At 44.3% G+C, this 22,196-nt stretch overlaps 1 protein-coding gene across 1 annotated transcript; it reads right to left on the minus strand.

Moving 5' to 3' along the window:
- Positions 1 to 12,966: 12,966 nt before the first annotated feature.
- Positions 12,967 to 21,300, minus strand: LOC110503733 (rhodopsin kinase grk7a). The gene is made up of 4 exons (XM_021582218.3): positions 19,844 to 21,300; positions 16,608 to 17,045; positions 15,031 to 15,308; positions 12,967 to 14,836 (listed from the first exon to the last, which is right to left on the minus strand). The coding sequence occupies exons 1-4, from the start codon at positions 20,435 to 20,437 to the stop codon at positions 14,500 to 14,502; spliced, it is 1,647 nt and encodes a 548-aa protein (XP_021437893.2). The 5' UTR covers positions 20,438 to 21,300; the 3' UTR covers positions 12,967 to 14,499.
- Positions 21,301 to 22,196: the final 896 nt, after the last annotated feature.

Here is a 22,196-nt window from a genome sequence, read left to right on the forward strand (position 1 = left end):
TAATATTTTGGGAAAAAATGAACTTTGGCTACCTACCTGGGAGTCTCGTGAGTGAAAACATCCGAAGTTCATCAAAGGTAAACGATTTAATTTGATTGCTTTTCTGATTTCCGTGACAAGGTTGCCTGCTGCTAGCAAGGCATAATGCTATGCTAGGCTATCGATAAACCTACACAAATGCTTGTCTAGCGTTGGCTGTAAAGCATATTTTTTAAATCTGAGATGACAGGGTGATTAACAAAAGGCTAAGCTGTGTCTCAATATATATATATATACTATATTTCATTTGTGATTTTCATGAATAGGAATATTTTCTAGGGATATTTATGTCCGTTGCGTTATGCTAATTCGTTTCAGGCGATGATTACGCTCCTGCATGCGGGTTTGGGAGTCAAAAGGTTTTAACTGACTTGCCTAGTTAAATAAAGGTTAAATAAAACATTTAAATAAAACCAGTTGGAGGACGTCCCGGGGGAGGCTGCGTCACCTTAAGGCATTGTGAGTGGCAGAACGGGCTCCAATCAATAATGGGCTTGTGCCTCTGGAGCCATGAAAATCCAAAAACAACAGGGATGTGGGGAGATTCAATGGGGAGAAGCTGTATGGACTCACTGTGATTGCCTGATACCCCCCAGATTAATGGGAACTGTGCTGTGTGTGACTCTGCCAATGGATCGTTCGTCCAGTGCTCTGGCATCCATGGGAACGGAGGAGTTGTGTGGGGATACCTAGCTATACCAGAGTAGTGTCCATAAAAATCTCATCAGCCCCAGAGTCAATGAGCACCCGGAGAGATTTAGACCAGTCACCCCACAACAGGATAACATGAAAATGATTTTTGTACCTTTATTTAAGTAGGCAAGTCAATTAAGAACAAATTCTTATTTTCAATGACGGCCTAGGAACAATGGGTTAACTCCCTTGTTCAGGGGCAGAACGACAGCTTTTTACCTTGTCAGCTCAGGGATTCAATCTTGCAACTTTTTGGTTACAAGTCCAACGCTCTAACCACTAGGCTACCTAATGAGAGTTAGAAAATTCCCAGTCTGGCCCACCAGCGTACCCATACTTTCTGATGAGCCGGGTGTTTTACTGGGTAGGTGGCTATGTAATGCCCTGCAGCACCACAATACAGACAATTGTTGGAGCTCAACCTACATGAACGTTCCTTAGGCGATAATCTAGCTCTGCCCAGTTGCCCGTCTCCGATGATTCCCGAGGGATCTCGAGTGGCTTCAGCTCCTCTCGGAAGTACAGACGTTGGGGACTTCTGGACCTCTTCGGAGATGAGCAAGCAGCAGCGGATGGGCAAGTGTAACCGAGACCAGACCTCCTCTCCCTCCTGCGTTCCCGTAGACGCCCATCAATCCTAATGGTTAAGGCAGTGAGGGAATCGAGGTCCAAAGGTAACTCCCGAGCTGCGAGCTCGTCTTTTATCTCCTCCAACAGTACCTGAAGGAAGGTATCGAACAGGGACTCCTGATTCCAGGCACTCTCGCCGGCCAGCGTGCGAAAATCTACTGAGTAGTCTGCCACACTACAGGAGTCTTGATGTAATCCAAGTAGTTTTCGGCTGCCTCTCTCCGGGATACCAGAGAATCGAACACCTTCCTCACCTCTGCCATGAAATCTCCCAGATGAAGGCAAATGGCGGATTGTTGCTCCCGTTGTGGCATGCTGCCTTAGAGATCGTCCACGGAATTGCTCCAGTAGCGTCTTGAAACGCTGGTCGTAACGTGCCGCCAGTGAATGGAGCCCTTCCATTAGGTTCTGAATTAGCTCCTCATGTTTTCCAATGGTGGATCCCTGCAGGGAGACAGCGAGACGGAGCCGGTCCGAGTCTGCTGGGTCAGTCAGGGCCAGTTAGTACTATAATGACACAGGGCGAGACCCAGACTCAGACACCGGAGGCAGATGGTTTGAGTCACTGATAATTATTGAAAAGGGGCAGGCCAGAGGCAGGTCGAGGACAGGCAGAAGTTCATAAACCAGGTCAGAGTCCAGAAGGTACAGGGCAGCAGGCAGGCTCGAGGTCAGGGCAGGCTGATTGGTCAGGCAGGTGGGCGGGTACAGTGTCAGGGCAGGCAAAGGGTCAGAACCGGGAGGACTAGAAAAACAGGAGCACGGAAAACACGCTGGTTGACTGGCAACAGACAGAAGACACTGGTATAAATGCACAGGGAATAACGGGAACAAACGGGAGACACCTGGTGGGGGGTCCATGAAACTTATTGTGTGACTTGTTAAGGAAATTGTTACTCCTGAACTTATTTAGGCTTGCTATAACAACGGGTTGAATACCTACTGACTCAAGACATTTCAGCTTGAATTTGCAACAATTTTGAAAAACACAAATCCACTTTGACAATATGAGGGTATGTGTGTTGGCTAGTGATACAAAAATCTAAACACAATCTATTTTAAATTCAAGCTGTAACACAGCAAAATGTGGAAAAGTCAAGTGGTGTGAATACTTTCTGAAGGCGCTGTAGTATAATACAGAATCTGTTTAGTTGGGTCTGTTTGTCATATGTCATATGTCTGAGTATAAAAGGCAACCATTTTGCATTGTCCAAACCTCTAGAACCACTGCATTCATCCTCCATTCGTTTCCCCTGCCATAATCAACACATGTGTCTGCCACAAGGCGCTGGTTGTGAGGTGTGTAAGGATAAACCTGGGCTTACTTGGGACAGCTAATAGGCTCATCCATCATGGAGAAATGAGACAGGCTCCCCGTCTCTCTTCTCCACCACTAGTCCTCCCCATCTCAAATCCGCCAGCCACTAGTCCGACTGCAGCCAACTAGTGTGCCCAAAAGTACATGCTTCAGGGGAATTTATTTGGAAGTTCTGGAAGTTCTGTTACCAGACCAGGGTGTCTTTCTTTCTTATTTTGAGTGAACAAGGGGGCCTTCATACTGAACATAATTTATCCAGTGTCTCGTTTCGGGGGGAAAACTCCAGAAATTAAGCGGAGGGAGAAAAAGGGTCACTGTGGTTTTGAAACCTCCAAACCTCAAGCCTCCCTGAGCACTGTATGCACGAAGCTAGAGGGTTTTGGGGGCTCCTATTCATTTCTTGCACCGCTTCGACGTGGATGAAAACAATAATCAATCAATGGAGCCATTAAGGGAACATTACACATTGTTCCCCTGCGCGATAATTTGTTGCCGGTGGAATTTGAACATTTTATATGCATCGTTTGAGGTGGTGACAGCTTGCTGTGAGATTATACAGGGTTTGTGTACTGTAAATCCTATTTGCACTGTCAGTAGCCATGAATATTCTGGACTTGAAAAACATATCTCCTCTTCTACATATGTTGAGCTGTAAGGAAAATACAAATTGGGTTGTGAGCAAAAGACACATTTCTGTTGTCTGCAAGATAATGGAAAGAAAAGTATTATTGTTCAGTGTTGCCGAGTGCTTGGACATGGGCCAAACATCTTCACTTTAGTAAGGGACACAACATGATTATGCTAGGATGAAAACACTCAGATTTATTACAATTTTACAAGCAGTTTGTGTGAACCTCTCATGACTCAAAGAACTGTGGTACAGTGTGTGCTCACATTTTGCTGTATCCAGAGGACCCAGTCTTGAGTTTTTCATGCTTCCACTAGTCTCTTAGACAAAGTGTTTAATCCCTTTGAGTACACGCACATCACACTCGCATCGGCAGACACATGCATGTAAACGCACGCACGCCGAGCGCACGCACAAGCACACACATAGACAGGATATGTATAACCCTCACACACACAAAATCTGACGAGGAAAAAGACCCCTTTGATTTGGTCCAAAGTGCTGTACCTAGAACTCTGCATGTTTTCCTTAAAGCAGGAAAATCATAAAAAGCCCAGGTTCCTAAATTACTGTCACTCAAAGGGCTCCTTTCTCCTTCTCTTCCACCTCTAGTCCCCAGCCCCCAGACTCTGAGTCTTTCCCCCTTTCCACCGGCAGCAATGGGGTCTTTCTCTTGTTCCTGGTGCTGGCGCTGTTGTATAAACACACAACCTCCCTCATACAAAGGCTCAATTCTTCTCCTTAATGTTTAAAAATGGATACAAAGAGAAACTTGTATGATAATTTTTAGCATATGGTGGTGGGGGCCAAGTCAGACAGTGTTATGCCTTGTTCTTAAAAAGTGTCAAAAAGTTTGGAGCAGAAGAAGTTTGTGTTTTATTCAAGACCAGGCCTATGTCATCTGAATAGAATCTGAGTCGCAGTTTGTGTTTCAACGTGCCTAGATATTTCAGGTTCGGGAAACTCTGCATCTCAGAGTCATATTCTTTGATTTGTGTTGACAGGGAATGGTAGATAGTGCTGCTACATCTAGTTTGGGTGACATGGAGGGAGGGAAACTTGGAGAAAACAAAAAAACAACTACAAAAACACAAAGATGAACAGAGTCACTATCCTGACGGGAAGTCTGACAGTCTATATTAACGTCTTCATCTTTGAGTCTCTGATATTTACGATGGTCCGGTTTTGATTTGATTTGTAGTATCGTAACGTTACCCAAAATACAGTATAGTATAACGGAGAGAATGCAGCCCAACCCAGGAGTTGGAACATGCCTGAGATGGCACTGATATCCCTCCTGCTATGTGATCGCCTGCTGATAGATTGTGGATCACTTTACAGACACTGTGCCTGCGAGCATTACCATAGAGCAACCACAGGCCTCCTCAGAGAAAGCTAGCAGAGAGCTAGCATCAACCATGGCTGCAGAGGTTAAGCGTAGGGCCAGCAGTTTTTCCAGTCCACATGACCTGACCAGGAAAGACTCTTAAACGTAGCCGAATACAGGCTGACTGCTTGAGCCCTGAAAACCAACCAAGGACAGGGATGAGACTAAAGATGGGCTGACACATAAAAAAAGGGTTAAAAGGATAATAATAAAAGGGTGAGTGAAATAAAAGTGATAAAATAACTAGAGACAACAAACACCTCAAGGTTTAATGTGAGACTAAATCAGTTCATTCTCTGAAGAGGAGAAATCCCTTGTTGACACACCACAACTTATATCTCTACCAAATATCCCAAATGAATATATTCCAATATTCCCGAATGTGGAACAATACACAGCGTTAACTGACGACTTTTGTGTTCGTTCCAAAGTATGGACACCTATGATTGGCAGCACACCCCCACCATTAATAAGGGTTTCATTCTTCTAGGTGTGAGAGTATAAAGCACACATTCAGTGGCAGCCAACGGACACAGGGTATTTTGGTTGCGTGGGGACATATAAAATCTACTTTCGACTGTTTCTTCTGTCCCAAAGCCTGCTGGATGCTTTCGTCTAGTCGCACCTCATCCTTGTCCTTCAACCCTGCTCCTGGAAAAAGTCAAACGTTTAATATGTGTACCTGAATTTCTTTCCTCTGACTTGTTCCAGCTAGTGTTTGTATGACTGATTATTGAAACCTCCACATCAAACCCACTATTGACAACCACAGTTACGACATAGAGGATTGCCACACAGACATTGCTATACAGAAAGCCTTTATTCAAGAACTTGTTTGTTTCCCTATGGCTAGTTATGCTGTAGTCCACTTATCTGCAGGACACTATATATACAGTACATAAATCTCTCATGCTTATAGAAAAGGCAGAACCCCTCGTCCCTCCACACACACACACACACACACACACACACACACACACACACACACACACACACACACACACACACACACACACACACACACACACACACACACACACACACACACACACACACACACACACACACACACACACAGAGAGAGAGAGAGATACACACAGACACACACACTTTCATCAAAGGAGAGGAAACTGCTGCACCGGCACAACATGGCCTCGCCTGTTCCTAAAACAAATCCATCATAAGCCATTGTAATTCAGAGGTGTCTTCATTTGGAAAGTCCCTTGAGCAGTGACCCCTCATGTTGAATGCGTCGAGGTGTTCAATCTGTTAGTAACTGTCTAACTAACCGCTCAGAGAACAGACCAGGGCTTTTTAAGGCGAGGGAGGTCTAGCGTAAAGCATGTAAGAGAGTTCCTCAGACCCTCATCCCCTCCTCCCATACACACCACCATAGAGGTAGAGGGAGATAGAGCACCCCTATAACATACTGTACAACACAGGAAGCAGATCTCAGAGATGACAGTGGGCTAAAAGGCTGCAGTTTCAGGTTTCCTTGGCGTAGCATTGCATATCATGGTCTGGTTTTCTACACGCATATTATACAGTAGACCTACAGTTTACAAAGAAAGTCTGGATACGCACCTGAGAGAAACAGAGAGCCAAAGAGTCAATGAGAGAGGAAGGGAAGCAAGACTTGCTCACATCCTGACCACTCTGTGTGTTAAGGTGACAGAGGTCAAGCTTATGACAGACTAAAGTGTCTATCCAATAGATATGTCACTCTGTGGTCTATGCTGTTTAGGTGAGTGGGCCCTACAGCTCCGTGTGTCTATGTTAAACCTTCCTGTCAGAGATAGGATCATATCAACGCTGCCCAATATTCAGTCACGGCTCAGGTTGTCATCAGGCCAGACACCCACTTCAGTCTAGACGAGTTAAACCCTCCTAACAGTATGGCTATACCAGAAGATATACTTTGTAGCAAGATCTCCCGTTGTCGGTACAGGATAAAAACAGCATGGTGGTTATAAGCCTATCCAGCACGGTGTCAAAGCTAATTTGCAAGACTCTCCTTCCACTGATTGGTTATCAAGTGGGCTCATTGCTGATCATAAAGTTGCTGATCATAAAGTTTGACAAACTGTGGTCGCCTGGTCTCTTGTCGCCAATGGTTAAATCGCTCAAAGACTCCTTGTGTCTCCGCCTTCCATTGAAATGTAGTGTATAGTACCTTTCTGTACTGTTAGTATGATCACTTCAAGTAGTTTCTGGCAGAGCTGTACTGTAAGTGCTACGTATGGCTGAGAGAAAACTCCATACAGAGACATCTGTGTATCTCAGTTAAGGAGATTATATGTCGCTGCGCAGGCTGGAGACTTTTACAGAGTCCGAATACCTAATTTGCTTCCTTGGGTGTTTTGTCCTGGCTGGAGGTATGCCCGGGCTCCTTTGATTTACTACACGTGTCCTACCCATTTCCTCTGCCGTGGGATTGGCTGCGCCCAAGGCCGGGATATCCGACCAATCAGAGCCATGGGCGGGAGAGCGTCAGGGGCCGTCAGCCAATCAGTGGCCAAAAGTGGAGCAGGTCATGCTGGGAAACGCGGTTCCTCTAGGTGAGATTGGAGTTCTAATAAAGCTCTAGTATGTCTGAGAGCAGGAAGGCTGAGCTCCAGAGGGGGACTCAATCTGTCAGGGCCTATCAGCGGCGCCCTAAAGCATGGCGATGGCTGCATTCCTAATGGCCCACAGGGGCAACGTTTGTTACAGAGTGATGCTGAGAGGAGATTTGCTACTGCCTCTCCTGGGTTGCTCTCCTCCACTCAGAGGAAGGCCTGCAGATCCTTCCACAAACAGCATGGCGATGTGTTAATACACATTTGTCTATTTTGTTAAGGGTTGGATGAATGGTTAATTACATATAAAAGTAAGTGAGGTTCTATCATACAATTATAACCCAAACTGGCTAATCATTACAAGGAAAGGTCATGTTGATTTACATTGTATACAGGCCATAGGGTAGCCACACGAATAACGGTTAACAAGGGTAACAGTAAATGGGCCTTTACTAATTTTCTAAATGATGGATCTCTATGGCAAGATGCAACATTCATCCATGTTTCTTCAAAATCTGTCCAGGGCTGTCAGAGATATTGCGTGTGACAAAAGAACGGAGACAGATCCACAGTCCCCGCCCCGATTTCATCCTGGGGGACAATAACTTGTGAAAGAGAGAACATGTTGATAATATGTGTGGTGGTAATTTGCAGTGTTGCATACAGTCACACAACACTACCTTGAGGGTGGCAACAGACTGACATCAGACAAGACTCTCCTTAATGTGCCACACCCACTCCTTCAATACAGTATGTTCCTCTAGGGAACCAATATCCTTCAATGGGTTCCACTATGCGCTAAATGTAAAGAGGAGCCTATCAGCTTACCCGGATCTCACAGAGTCCTTTCTCCCTTTGGCCAATAAAGGCCACTTTATACAGCTGCGAAGCCTTGACCCTTTGCTGTGGAAATGTCAAACACTGCCTGCTCTCAGCACAGCACACATGTATGCTCTGCCTGGCCGCAGTGTGTGTGTGTGTGTGTGTGTGTGTGTGTGTGTGTGTGTGTGTGTGTCGGCATCTCATGCCCTCCCTGGCCATAAGGGACACAGGCCCTCTCACACATTCCCACCACTCAGACATCTATGGGAGGCCTAGTGGTCCCTTCTAATGGATGCTAATGCATTCAGAATGGAACAGTGCTTCAGGAAGCAGATTTTTCTGTAACTTTTAGCCTAATCTACTTCATGTACGATGATACTAATGTTTAAACTAAGCGTTCGACCTCTAAATCTTCATATAATTGCACTGAGATGAGTTAAAGCTAGTTTGGGCTTGGCCCGGATGGAGAGACCTCCGCAGGACATATGTGACCCCGTTCCAGAATCTATTTGCACAGGATTAACCTGCTGATCTGTGATAAAGTGCTCAACTGTTTTCCACACACTGCACATTCTGCCCACAAGGGCATAGGAAAGGACAGAGAGAGAGAATGAGAGAGAGAGAGTGACAGAGAGTAAGAGAGAGAAAGAGTGGCACTGAGTGAGAGAGCGAGGCAGACAGAGTGCGAGAAGCGAGTGTGATGGCAGCGAAAGCGAGTGAGAGAAGGAAGGGGAACAAAGAGCATATTGTCAGCAAGGGGTGCTAATCGTCTCCCCTCGGGCTGCCAGAGACAACAGGTGAGAGCAGTTTGACTCCCTGCAGGCTCCATGAATCTGTCAAAGGGGGGCTGGAGGCGCCTTGGGCCCACACTGGATGGGAGAGGAGGGCCTGTCCGATGCCAACCCAAACGGCAAATGAGAAAATAGGCCATCAAAGGCTGCTTTCAGAGGTGCCAAGGCCGGGGCATATGTGTGTGTGTGTATGTGTGTGTATAGTGAGCGGGGAAGGTAAGTTTGTGCGTGTGTGGGTTGTGTTTACGTGCATGCATGTGTGACCATGCCCAAGTGATCCATCCAGAACACCTTTTATTCCAACTTCTCAGCCAAGAAACCCATTAAGATGTCCTTGTCACAACAATACCTGGAATATGGCAGTGAAGGAATGGTGTTATGTTATAAATGGCTGTGAAAGCACATACTTATTATGTGATAATGGCTTGACAAAGCATGTGACTAGAGCTGCTGTCTGGAGAATGCCCTCTTCTAAGAGGCATGGATGGTGACTTTATGGGAGTTGTAGTGGAAAAGAGGCACAGTGGAAAAGAGCACAGGACCAAATAATGTTCTGCAGGACACGAAGAGTCAACTATGCATGCTGGGATAAACATAGGAAGGGAAGCCAACAGACCAAGTCCAGTAACATCTGGGCTCTGTGTGTGTGTGTGTGTGTGTGTGTGTGTGTGTGTGTGTGTGTGTGTGTGTGTGTGTGTGTGTGTGTGTGTGTGTGTGTGTGTGTGTGTGTGTGTGTGTGTGTGTGTGTGTGTGTGTGTGTGTGTGTGTGTGTGTGTGTGTGGTTTCTCATCACCATTATCATTATCATATAAAATGGTCTAATGTATATGTCTTCATTTATCTGTAGAGCTCACTACTGTGTCTTTGCTTGCCTTCGCATGTAAAATGTCAACCAACAGAACTATAAATATGAGAGATTAAATTACACATAGTTTAGATATGTGGTATTGGTATGTTACCAGTTAAAGTATTTACAACAGGCGTTCGGCTACAGTGATTGAAAAGGCAACTTGAGCTCAGTCGGACTCGGAACTTAAATACCAACTGATCGACAGTCTTATTGAGACGGCACCACAGAGCCCAAAGTAGTGATTCTTAAATTAGTATGTCTGTCAAAAAAAAAAACCCTGAGGGCAGTGCACTGCAACTGACCTCTCAACTGTAAACTTAACAGGGGACTGAGGATTAGACCTGGGTTCAAATAGAATTTGAAATCATTTCAAATACTTTATCTGAGCTTTATTGAGCATTCCTGGCTTAACAACCTAGTAGATTATTAGCCAAAATGTCAAACCCCGCCCACATGGCACTAATGGCAGGCTACAGAAAATGCTCAAAGTATTTGAACGGCTTCAAATAGTTTTTGAATCCAGGTCTGGGGCACGATACTGCACTGTCTTAAAGGGTGGTTGAGGATCATCAACTTTGGCCTACTTGCTTTCAACCGTGGGCATGGAAAACAGCTCAGAGATGGGATGAAATCTAATTGAGCACAGAAAATCTGTAGTTACAGATGAAGACTTTTACAAAACGTATTAATTGAATTTCCATCAAATTTCCTGAATGGACTGGGATTGAATTGAAAGTGAAATAGATCTGTGTATTTCCACTGTGAGGCTGCCTGGGTCATGGGTATACAGTGTTAGGTTAAGTGAGGCATAGACAGGTGAGGGGACAGGATCTGAGTGCACACGCGCGCACACACACACACACACACGCACACGCACACACATTGGGAAGTTAAGTGAGGTATGGACAGGTGAGATATGCACACACTGCGATGGCCTTGGATCCAGTCCAGACTGCCTGCTGTGCCAACCATCAGTCACATTACTATGGCAAAAAAGAATGCACTAAAGCACCACATAATTAGATTACAACTGGATACACTCTTAGAGACACGTAGCACCTGACAACTTATATTACTGTGTGTTATGGTTATGGGAAACAGATCCAACAGGGAGGAATCTTACCTGCGTCCAAGACACTATTACTATCCCTCACGTACGCACACACGGACACGCACCTACACACACACATGCACACACACACACACACACACACACACACACACACACACACACACACACACACACACACACACACACACACACACACACACACACACACACACTTAACCGCCAAAGAATGCTCTGCTAGTAACCCCAGAGGTTGCATTTAAGTACATTAACACATGCACTATCATTTCTCAGCACTCAGGAAAAGGAGTATATGTCGTAAAATGTTTCCTTAATACCGTATCTCTATCATTATATATCCTCTCTCACTCTTTTGATGTGTTGTTCCTCTGCCACCCTACAGTCTGGAGGCAAGACACTGCAGTAAGCGGTACACTGCAGTCCACTCAGATTTCAGGATGCAATAACTTTTGATGAGCTCCAACCTACCCGTTTCCTTGGGATTTGGTGCTTGTAAGTGACAGGTGATGGTGGCAGAAGGAGGATGTAATTTCGGACATTAGTAGAGAGAGGATGCAGTGTGTGTGTGTGTGTGTGTGTATGTGTGTGTGTGTGTGTGTGTGTGTGTGTATTTGTGTTTATTCTGTGACTCCCAGGCCTGCTACTCCTATCTCCTCCCCACCCTGGCAGGGGTCTCTGGGGTCTGGCTCCATGGATACACCATACTGAGCCTCTGAGAGGAAGCACGTCAAACACAGACACCATGTTTCTGTTGGACGGCACGGAGGACTTCACTTATTTGTAGAAATGTGAAAAATTCGAGCAATGAAGCTGGAGAAATTGAATGTAAACCAAAAGCTAAACAGTTCCCCTGTGGTAAAGTAAACTAACTGGAGTGTCAGACAGGGAGCCATGACCAGCCCTCTTCCTCCTCATCCTCCCACGCGATTGGCCTGGGCTCTCCTTTGCTCTCCCTCTGGACAGACAATAGGCTCTGTGTCTACTGTTCAGCCATTTCTCACCTGTACTACACGCTCATGTGCATATTATACACACACACACATGTGCATATTATACACACACACACATGTGCATATTATACACACACACGCATGTGCATATTATACACACACACGGGGCAAACACAGACACACACAAACATGCACACTGATTCCTCAGGAGGAAAATGGGGTTATATCACACGCGTGATAACACGTTAATCCTAAAGACAAGCATGTACTAAACACATATCCCAAATTACACCCTGTCCCACTTTGATCTTCAATACCCAGTGCCACAACAGAGGTAACAAGTGTGTGTCTGTCTAAGTGTGTATGTCTAAGTGTGTGTGTGTGTGTGTGTGTGTGTGTGTGTGTGTGTGTGTGTGTGTGTGTGTGTGTGTGTGTGTGTGTGTGTGTGTGTGTGTGTGTGTGTGTGTGTAGGACAGGAGTGTGTGCATGTGGAGGCTGAGGTTGCAGCAGGGCCGCGTTGGAAGGCCACAGTTGCACTCCTTGCTCTGAAAGACCCTGGGACTAAACATTGGCTGAAGGTCGTAGGCGCCTGGTAAAAACATGTTCCACGAGACCTGACGACGGGTTGATGTTGTCAACAAGTCGTCCACAGATGACTCCCTCATCTGCCATTACGTGTGATGAGGCTCTGGTTGTGTCTTGGGTTTCCATCTAAACCCCTTCTAATCCCACAACAGACACCCGCCAACAGAACATCTCAGTCCTGTTAGGTCGCCTCTCTCAGGATTTAGCACCGCACATGTTTATGTCCCACACATTCAAAACCTGTTCACAAATGTGTCTGTGTTTTGCCAAACTGTAAGACTTACACGCCAGAGTTTGTGTATCAATCCATTAGTAAATGATATTTATCAGATTAAAAATGGAGCCCTGGCAGTAATATGTTATGTAAACATAAACTGCTGGACATCTGATCTGAGTGTTGAATGGGGGAAGATAGATGGAATTAGTTTATGGTAGATGATATCTGTATTGTGAGTATTGAGGCAGTTGGAGGTGAATTCGCTAGGGCAAAAGACTGTGACATTAAGCATACTGGCTCTCAAATCAAGTGGGAGAAATTCAGGCAGAGAAAAGGGGCCCTTGAGGTTGAATTTAAACTGATTTTACACAGATTATACAGGGAAATAAAAAAACATTTTCAAATAAATATATAAAAATCCTTCATTATTTCTTTGATTTTCTACAATTTCCTATTGCACATATCACCTTTCCATTCAGCATTCACATACCACAAGCATCCCCAATCCCTTAAAAAAAAAGAAATAGAGATTTACATTTTAAAATTACAAATCAAATGTCACTTCGAGAAGCTCAACGTAACAAAGACACAAGCACAAAACAGGACCAGCTTTTGATTTAACATTCTTCTGAGATCCATTCAACTCCTACACAGACTATAATAAACTGTCCATACAGACACTGAAATCCTCAATGATCATCTCGGTTTCTCAATTCTATTAACATACTTAATTAGTAAGGTGCATTATGATGTGCACACATTCTTAAAGGCCCAGTGCAGTCAAAATGATGTTTTTCCTGTGTTTTGTGTCATATTGTACAACAGCTGATGAAACTAACACAATTTGATCAGTGTTATTTCCTGATAGTTGCTTGTTGAAAATACAATCGACACAGGACCTAATTAGCAGGTTTGCAAAGGCAGGAGTTTTGGCTTTCCCGGTGACATCACCAGGCGATAAAATTCACCAATAACAAAGAGAGTTCCAAACCTCTCTGCCAATGACAGCTAATTTTCAGTTTTCCCCTCCCCACTCAGACCCCTCCCAGACAACTTGAGAAATAGTAATTTGCTAAAATGAAGGTTTTTGTCAATTTTAATGTAATACTATTACAGCTGTTACCCAGAAATAATTTGATATTGATATATACACATCTGCATTGGGCCTTTAAATGTAACTAATGGGTGAAAATAAGCTAGCATATACATTGTTATAGTGCACTTGAAATAAAACCTACATAATACTATTAAAAATAGCTTATGAGACTGAACACAGTGACATCCATTTTATATTTATTTATACATTTGTTAAAATATGGTTTGGGAGTTTGTTGGTCATTGGGATAGACTTGTGAAGGAGTGAGAGTTAATGCTCTCTAAGGCTTTAAGAGTCAAAGCATTGCAATCCAATAAAACCACAACTCACAAGAAAATGAACAGGAGATCTTACCATATGCATTTTAAAAAGGCAAGATGTTACATGCAGGTCAATACAGAGAAGAAGGTTTTGTGAATATCCACATATCTAGATATCTGAGGACACCTTGTGGTAGAAGCCTGCTACTGCAACTATGCCAGTGCCTGTAAAGCACAGTTCCCATTCTGGCTCTGGTCTAGCTATTTGCTGTTGATTATACCACAGACACTGACTCTGCTCAATGATACAGGCAAAATGACCTATAGCTCCTTATCGATTGCTGATATCATCGTAAGTGCTGTGGTTTATCATGATCATTACAATGTAGGAGAGCAGGAAGAATCATATCCACAAAAAAAGGTGTGAAATGGTGGAAATACGTTCCTTGACCTGACCCTGGATTTTACTGCCACCCTGGATTTTACTGCCACACCTTTTTTTTGTGGATATGATTATCGTCACAATGTTCTTAATGAGATAGCTTTGAAAATTACAAAAGTCCTAACTATAGTATAGAGGAGCTTTTATAAAAGCGTGCAGGATTTAGATTTCTTCTCCTCGTCGTCATATCCAGGGGCCGACTCTTTCCTGTTGGGGTCGTTCAGCTCGTCAAAAAGTCCGCTGTCAATCATTTCCTGTTGCCAAGCAATGGGCACTGCCCCCGTGTTGAATTCCTTGAAGAATTTGTCATCTTTGTCGTCAAACACAATGCCCTTGATCTCTGAGAAGTCTTTGATGTCCCCCGTGTCTTTGGCGTAGACCACGTTGGGCTTGGGAACCCAGGGTGGGTCGATCAGCCCCGCCTCCAGTCGAGGGAAGTTAATGCTCTTGAACCACTCATGCTTCCTTGGGTCTTCGTTCCTGGATGAGAGAAACACGCTGAAGTCAGAGAAATATACATTCCCCCCAAGTCCACCTGACCTGATACCTAGAACCAGGTGTTTTTCCTGAACATGTGACCTGACCAGAAAAACCTCTAGAGGGCCCTAGAGTTGTTCCTGGTTCGCCCATGTACTCAGGAATATCTCTGGGCCGAAACTGCGGTCAATTCTTACTTGGTCCTGCATCCCAGACGCTCGTCAATTTTCTTCTTGAGGAAGAGGTCGATGATGGCCTTGGTGCCCTCGTCAAAGTTCTTGTGCTCGTACTTGCATTCATCCTCGAGGGTGCGCCGTGCCACCTCCTCCTTCTGCACCTTCTCCTTATAGTCCTTGAAGGGCAGGCGAGCTGCTACCATCTCGTAGATACTGCAGCCCAGTGCCCACCAGTCCACTGACATCCGGTAAGGCTCTTTCTTCAGGATCTCTGGGGCCATGTAGCCACTTGTGCCAGCCTGAGGAGAGGGAAGACGGTAGGAGGAGAGGAGGGGAGAGGAGGGAGATGTGATGACAGAGAAGGAAACAGAGAAAGAGAAGTGAGGGTTTGCTTAGGCCTAGTTCTAGGGTTCCATACCATAGCAACAAAATGTTCAGTGTTATATCAACTGTGGACTACAGCACAATACTTCACATAGTTGAGCTAATCAGTGGCATAGCACAACTTTTGATTGATTGATTAATTGATTCAAGCCTTACATATGCCAATCTACCCTTATGCTCACCATGCCCCTAATCAGGGACTTTATATCCCTGAATTCTACCAAAGCTCTTTCGTAACATCAGCACCACATGCCTGCACCAGGTTTCCCCTGCACTAGCCTCCAGTAAGCCCTCTATCCTGGCCATGTCCTGACCTGAGCCCCCCCCCTAATACAGGTAACGAGTGGAGGACAGAGGAGCCTCTTAAAGAAGAAGTTACAGGTCTGTGAGAGCCATAAATCTTGCTTGTTTGTAGGTGACCAAATACTTATTTTCCACCATAATTTGCAAATAAATTCATTAAAAATCCTACAATGTGATTCTCTGGATTTTTTTTCTCATTTTGTCTGTCATAGTTGAAGTGTACCTATGATGAAAATTACAGGCCTCTCTCATCTTTTTAAGTGGGAGAACTTGCACAATTAGTGGCTGACTAAATACTTTTTTGCCCCACTGTACATAATGCTGGAAGGGCAGTGTACAGTCAGTCATTCCCAAGATAGTACATTGGTAAAAGTCAGTGACAAATATCATAGCTGGGCTTGGTTAAAACCCTGGATGGGAGACCAAAGCCTAGCTGTAGACAGATCAAATCTCCAGTAAGAGGTGCTGCCCAGCCTAATGTTATTTTTCTGATAGTGGACATAACGTTGAAGATCTGACGTTGTTTTAAAGCTACAAATTCAACATATTTTACACATGGTTTGTCTATGTTGAAATTTTGTTACCATGATGACATAATCCCGTGGTTGAAATGTCACCCTCAAAACAACAGTTGATTACTTTTTTTCAAAATCTAATGTATTTTCCACATAGATTCTACATCAAAATTTACAAATTATGTTGAAACAACATTGATTCAACAAGTTTATGCCCAGTGGGATGGTAATAATGTAAAACCCTGGTTATGGATAGATCCCTAACCATGGATAAATACTTATCAATAATACCATGTCATCTCACCCTACTCTAAAACAAATTCAGTCATTGTTGTTAATGTACAGTCAGTAAACAACAAGGATGACGAGTTCATCTCAGCCTATCAGAGCCCTTACCTTTTGATTTATGGTCTTTTCGCCAGGGAGCTCCACGGCCAACCCCAGATCCGAGAGTCGACATTGGCCGAAGCTATCCAGTAGCACGTTCTCTGGCTTCATGTCTCTGTATGCTATATCCATGGAGTGCAGGTGGAGGATTCCTGTGGTGACCTGTGCAATGTAGTAATTGATGCGGTCTATTTCTAGGCCTTTTTCGCCAATGTTGTAGATGTGGTACCGGAGGTCGCCGCCATTCATCAGGGTCATGACGAGACACAGGTGGGTCTTAGTGTCGTAGGCATAGGACAGGTTCACCAGGAAAAGGCTGTTGACCTTCTCCAGGATCTGTTTCTCCAGTAGTGCCATGCCTTCACCATTCTTCTGCTTCAGACGCTTCTTGCACAGCTTTTTGCAGGCGTACATCTGGCCTGAGTTCTTCACCTGCACGGCACACACCTATGCAGAGAGAGAGAGGGACTGAAACTAATATGTCTGAGAAATGTATGATAAGATCCCCAAGCTATCACATAACCCAGCTAGCACAAAACATTCAGAGAACCATATGTTTCTTAGAGCTTGGTGAGAGCATGGTTGTCCTATGGTTATTTAGCATACAACCTTCCCACAACTTTATGGGAATGGTGCAGGATTGATGCTTGGCTTTGGAACATTCTCAGCACATTTAATGGTCGACTATGGGCACAAAAAATGATCCAACTCCGCCTTTCAACATTTTTAAGCAGAATTGGGATGTGCCTTTGGTGATTTGTCGATGTGTCATTCAGTTTTTTTTTGTTGCACAAAGCGACCGCTGTAGCTAGTTCGTTAGCTAAGCTAGCCACTTCAGCTTGCCAGGAACTCCTCCAGTGTGTGTTGAGGTCATTTCACAGAATTTGTTTTTGGACGGAAGTTGTAGATATTGGTAAGAAATGGCATTTCTCTGTACTGTAGCGCCAGCTGTGCCACCAGAGACCCTGGGTCCGCGCCCAGGCTCTGTCGCAACCGGCCGCGACCGGGAGGTCCGTGGGGCATGCACAATTGGCCTAGCGTCGTCCGGGATACGGGGGGGCTTGGCCGGTAGGGATATCCTTGTCTCATCGCGCACCAGCGACTCCTGTGGCAGGCCGGGTGCAGTGCACGCTAACCAAGGTTGCCAGGTGCACGGTGTTTCCTCCGACACATTGGTGCGGCTGGCTTCCGGGTTGGATGCGCGCTGTGTTAACAAGCAGTGCGGCTTGGTTGGGTTGTGTATCGGAGGACGCATGACTTTCAACCTTCGTCTCTCCTGAGCCCTTACGGGAGTTGTAGTGATGAGACAAGATAGTAGCTACCAAAAACAATTGGATACCACGAAATTGGGGAGAAAAAGGGGTCAAATTTTTTAAAATAAAGAAGAAAAAAATAAACGGCATTCCATGTAAACTTGTAGCCAAATATCTTATTCATTCATTTTGTTTTAAGCTTTAAATGACCTGGTAGGATGGTGCATTGATCAGTTATGCAGATTAAAGACGTTAATTTTAGCATTTTTGCCCAAAGTCAACCTTTAAGGAACTTGACAAAAAATATATTTTCTTGGTATTTCATTGCTTTAACAGAATGTTTCCTAAAAGTTCAAACATGGCAAAATTTAATTAAAATGTTGGTAATGTTCTAAGCACGTTCTCCAACTGGTTTGACATTGGGAAGTTTCTCAAATAGTTCAGAGAACGTTAAGAAACAACGTTCTCCTGGGGGAATATTAGTACTTCAACATAATGTTTCCTACAGGTTTCATCATGGTTCTATTTAAAGTCATGTTCTCACATTGTTCTGAGAAGGTTAAGAAACAATGTTCTTCTGTGGGAGTTTCAGTAATACAGCATAACGTTTCCTACAGGATTCAAGTTCTCAAATTGTTCCAAGAACGTTAAGAAAACTTTCCATAAAAACCACAAGAAAATATTAGTAATGTTCAGAGAACATTCAAAGAATGTTATTTAAAATATATATTCCATTCTCAGAACGTTAAGAAAACTTTCCATAAAAACCACAAGATAAATTTAGTAACATTCAGGGAACATTATAAGAATGTTATTTAAAAACATATACATTCCGTTCTCAGCATCAACAAAAACCCACGCCCACTAATTGTCCACACCTGAACTTAATGAGTGCTTGTTTCCTTTGAAATGGGGTATCTTTGAATAGATTTAAACAGCTTTGTATGAGTTCAAAAAAACATGGCATGCTAGCTCTATCCTGGTGGCACAGTAGACTAATTCCATGGACAGAGAACAGAAGAATCTCATTGATGCCGTGCCACAATAAAACATAAACGTGTTTGTATGATTAATGCCTAAGGAAAGGAATTTCCATGTGCTCCCGTCTGTGCTTGGAGACCAAAAACGTTAATCCAAACTAAGCTAGCAGTGTTATTAAAAGTGTTATTGACTGTGACCGGGAGTCCCATAGGGCGGCGCACAATTGGCCCAGCGTCGTCCAGGTTAGGGGAGAGTTTGGCCGGGGGGACTGTACTTGGCTCATCACACTCGTGACTACTTGTGGCGGGCCGGGCGCCTGCAGGCTGACTTTGGTCGTCAGTTGAACAGTGTTACCTCCGACACATTGGTGCAGCTGGCTTCCGGGTTAAGCGGAAGGGTGTTAAGAAGCGTGTGTTGGAGGGTCATGTTTCGAAGGACCTTCCCCTCTCCCGAGCCCTTTGGGGAGATGCAGCGATGAGACAAGATTGTAATCGGAACGCAATTGGATATCACGAAACTGGGAAGAAAAATGGGGTAAAATATAAATAATATTCTTGAAACATAATTAATAAACTAATAATTAACTATAATTAATAGTTAATAAAACCTCCCAGGAAAACTTTCATGTAACCATAGTAAAACATTCTCAGAAGCTCCCTGCAACCTAAAAATGTACGTTCTCAAAAAAACCATTGTTTACCGGTCAGGAAACTTATGGCTTCGTTCTCAGAACAAATTGCAAACAAAAACATAACATTTCCACAACTTCCAAGGAACCAAATGTGTTAGCTGGGCAGTATGTAGTTAGATGAGGTACAAACAATTATCATTTTTAGGGACTTCTTTATCATCCCTCATCATTAGTATTTGTACCATTCCAATTCTCACTGTAACTGTTGCATAACCTTAGAAACAGTGCTAAAACAGTGTTCAAGTTTACATTTTACAACTGTAATATTTCACTACTGTTGTCAGTTAGGCAGCTGCACTGTAAACTTTTTGATGACTTACCTCTCCAAAGCCTCCCTTTCCAAGGGTCCTGAACTCATGAAAATACTTTGCAGTGATTTTCTGTTTCTCGTACTCTTTCCACTGCAGGAACTTGTCAAAGTTAGGGCTGGTCTGGTACTCTGTGAAGGGCTTTTCCTTCAGGTACTCCCGTGTGGCATCCTTCACCTTGCCCATCATCACCTCTTCAAAATCCTTGTCCGACACGGCCTTGCACTTGTCCGCTACCTCTCCTGTCAGGTAGGACAGGAAGCTCTTGGAGTCAGCCTTGCAGAACTTGTTGATGATGTTCGTCCTCGCCTTATCTTTGCCAGCGCCTTCCGCCAGATCCCAGTCGATTAACTCGTCCAGGAACTCTGCAGCTGCCACGTACTGCGGGTTAGACTCCAGGAGGAACTGCCGGAAGAACTTCTTCCCTATGGGCTGCCTCTCGCAGAGCATCTCAAATTCTTTCCCCACTGCGGCGCGGATGGACACGCACTGTTCTGGCTTGGGCAGGGACAGGCTGCGCCGCCTCTTCCTCATCTCCTTTTCGTCGCCCCCCTTAAGGTAGGCCGTGTTCGCCACCAGATTATCCAATCCCCCCATGTCACACATGTTGGCTGCTGCTGTGTTGGGTTGTCCCTCCTACACCGTGTGGCTGAGCAGGGAGCTAAGGCTACTAAGGTGCTGGAAGGGGGTGCTAAGAATATGTTCTTTCCCTGTAGTGTGTCCAATTCTCTCCAGGTCCCTGGTGTGACTGAGCAGCTCCGACATCTGCGCCACACCAGAAGACATTCTCTGACTCAATCACGTAATGCTTCATCTAGAATTAAAAAGCACAAGGGATTTTCTCTTAAGTGTTTGTGTGCTCATTCATGGGCGCTGCTCACGGAAAGGAACTTATGTGGTTTCTTACTTAAGAAGCTTTTGTCGGTCTATATTTAGCAAGCTGCCAACTTAGATGGGGACAATGCCAGCATAACTGTAGTGAGGTTGCTGGCCTCGCTGTCATAATATTATGGCTAGAAAGACGTAAACAAAGAGTTAAAGGCTACACATTGAGGCGATGAGAGACTATTAATTAAGTTTGTGAAGACAATGTCTGGTTTAGGAGATGAATGGATGTAATAACAGACATAGGCCTGCGCTACTGTGTATTCAATTCTGTCAAGAAGTAGTGAAAGATCTCCCTAGAATAATCACTTTAGCTACAGGCTATTTCTATTCAGTTATGAGAAGAGAACACATTCATCTACACAGACTCTATTAGACTTGTAATAGAAAAGCATTTTTCCTTATTATCATATTCTGCTTTTTGAGATGTCTAGTAAAGGTTAGGCCACAGGTCAGGATTTAGGCAGAACAACAAAGATTGTTGCTACGCCGAGCTATAGTCCTGACCTGGGATTGGGGGCAAAGCTAAATAAGCAACAGAGAGCTGCATTTAGTGAGCCCTAAACATAGCCCATAGACAGCACGATAGGCAAGATCAGTGCCAAGTATAGTAGCCTAAAACCATGAGGAGTAACAAAGTCTGATAAAACATGCAGGTAAGCTGGGTCCATTTAAAGTTCTGTTGTGTCAAAAGGGGTGTGCTTCGGCTGATGAGCAGAAGACGGGCAGGATTATAACTTTATTTTATGCTGTATATACAGCGCCTCCGGAAAGTCCACCTTTCCCACATTTTGTTATGTTACAGCCTTATTCTAAAATGGATTACAAAAAAAATCTATACACAATACCCCATAATGACAGAGCAAAAAACAGGATTTTTAGAAATGTTTGCAAAAAGATTTACAAATTAAAAACAGACCCTTTGCTATGAAACTCGAAATTGAGCTCAGGTGCATCCTGTTTTTATTGATCACCCTTGAGATGTTTCTACAACTCGATTGGAGTCCACCTGTGGTAAATTCAATTGATTGGACATGAAAAGGCACACACCTGTCTATATAAGGTCCCTGACAGTGCATGTCAGAGTAAAAACAAAGCCATGAGGTTGAAGGAATTGTCCATAGAGCTCTGAGACAGGATTGTGTCGAGGCACAGATTTGGGGAAGGGTACCCGTACATTTCTACAGCATTGAAGGTTCCCAATAACATAGTGGCCTCCATCATTCTTAAAAGGAGAAGTTTGGAACCACCAAGACTCTTCATAAAGTTGGCCACCCGGCCAAACTGAGCAATCAGGGGAGAAGGGCCTTGGTCAGAGAGGTGACCAAGAACCCGATGGTCACGCTGACAGAGCTCTAAAGTTCCTCTGTGGAGATGGGAGAACTTTCCAGAAAGACAACCACCTCTGCAGCACTCAACCAATCAGGCCTTTATGGTAGAATGGCCAGACAGAAGCCACTCCTCAGTCTGATGAAATCAA

This window comes from Oncorhynchus mykiss, chromosome 24 (genome assembly GCF_057628025.1).
Source record: "Oncorhynchus mykiss isolate SJ-2025 chromosome 24, ASM5762802v1, whole genome shotgun sequence".
Classification (NCBI taxonomy): domain Eukaryota; kingdom Metazoa; phylum Chordata; class Actinopteri; order Salmoniformes; family Salmonidae; genus Oncorhynchus; species Oncorhynchus mykiss.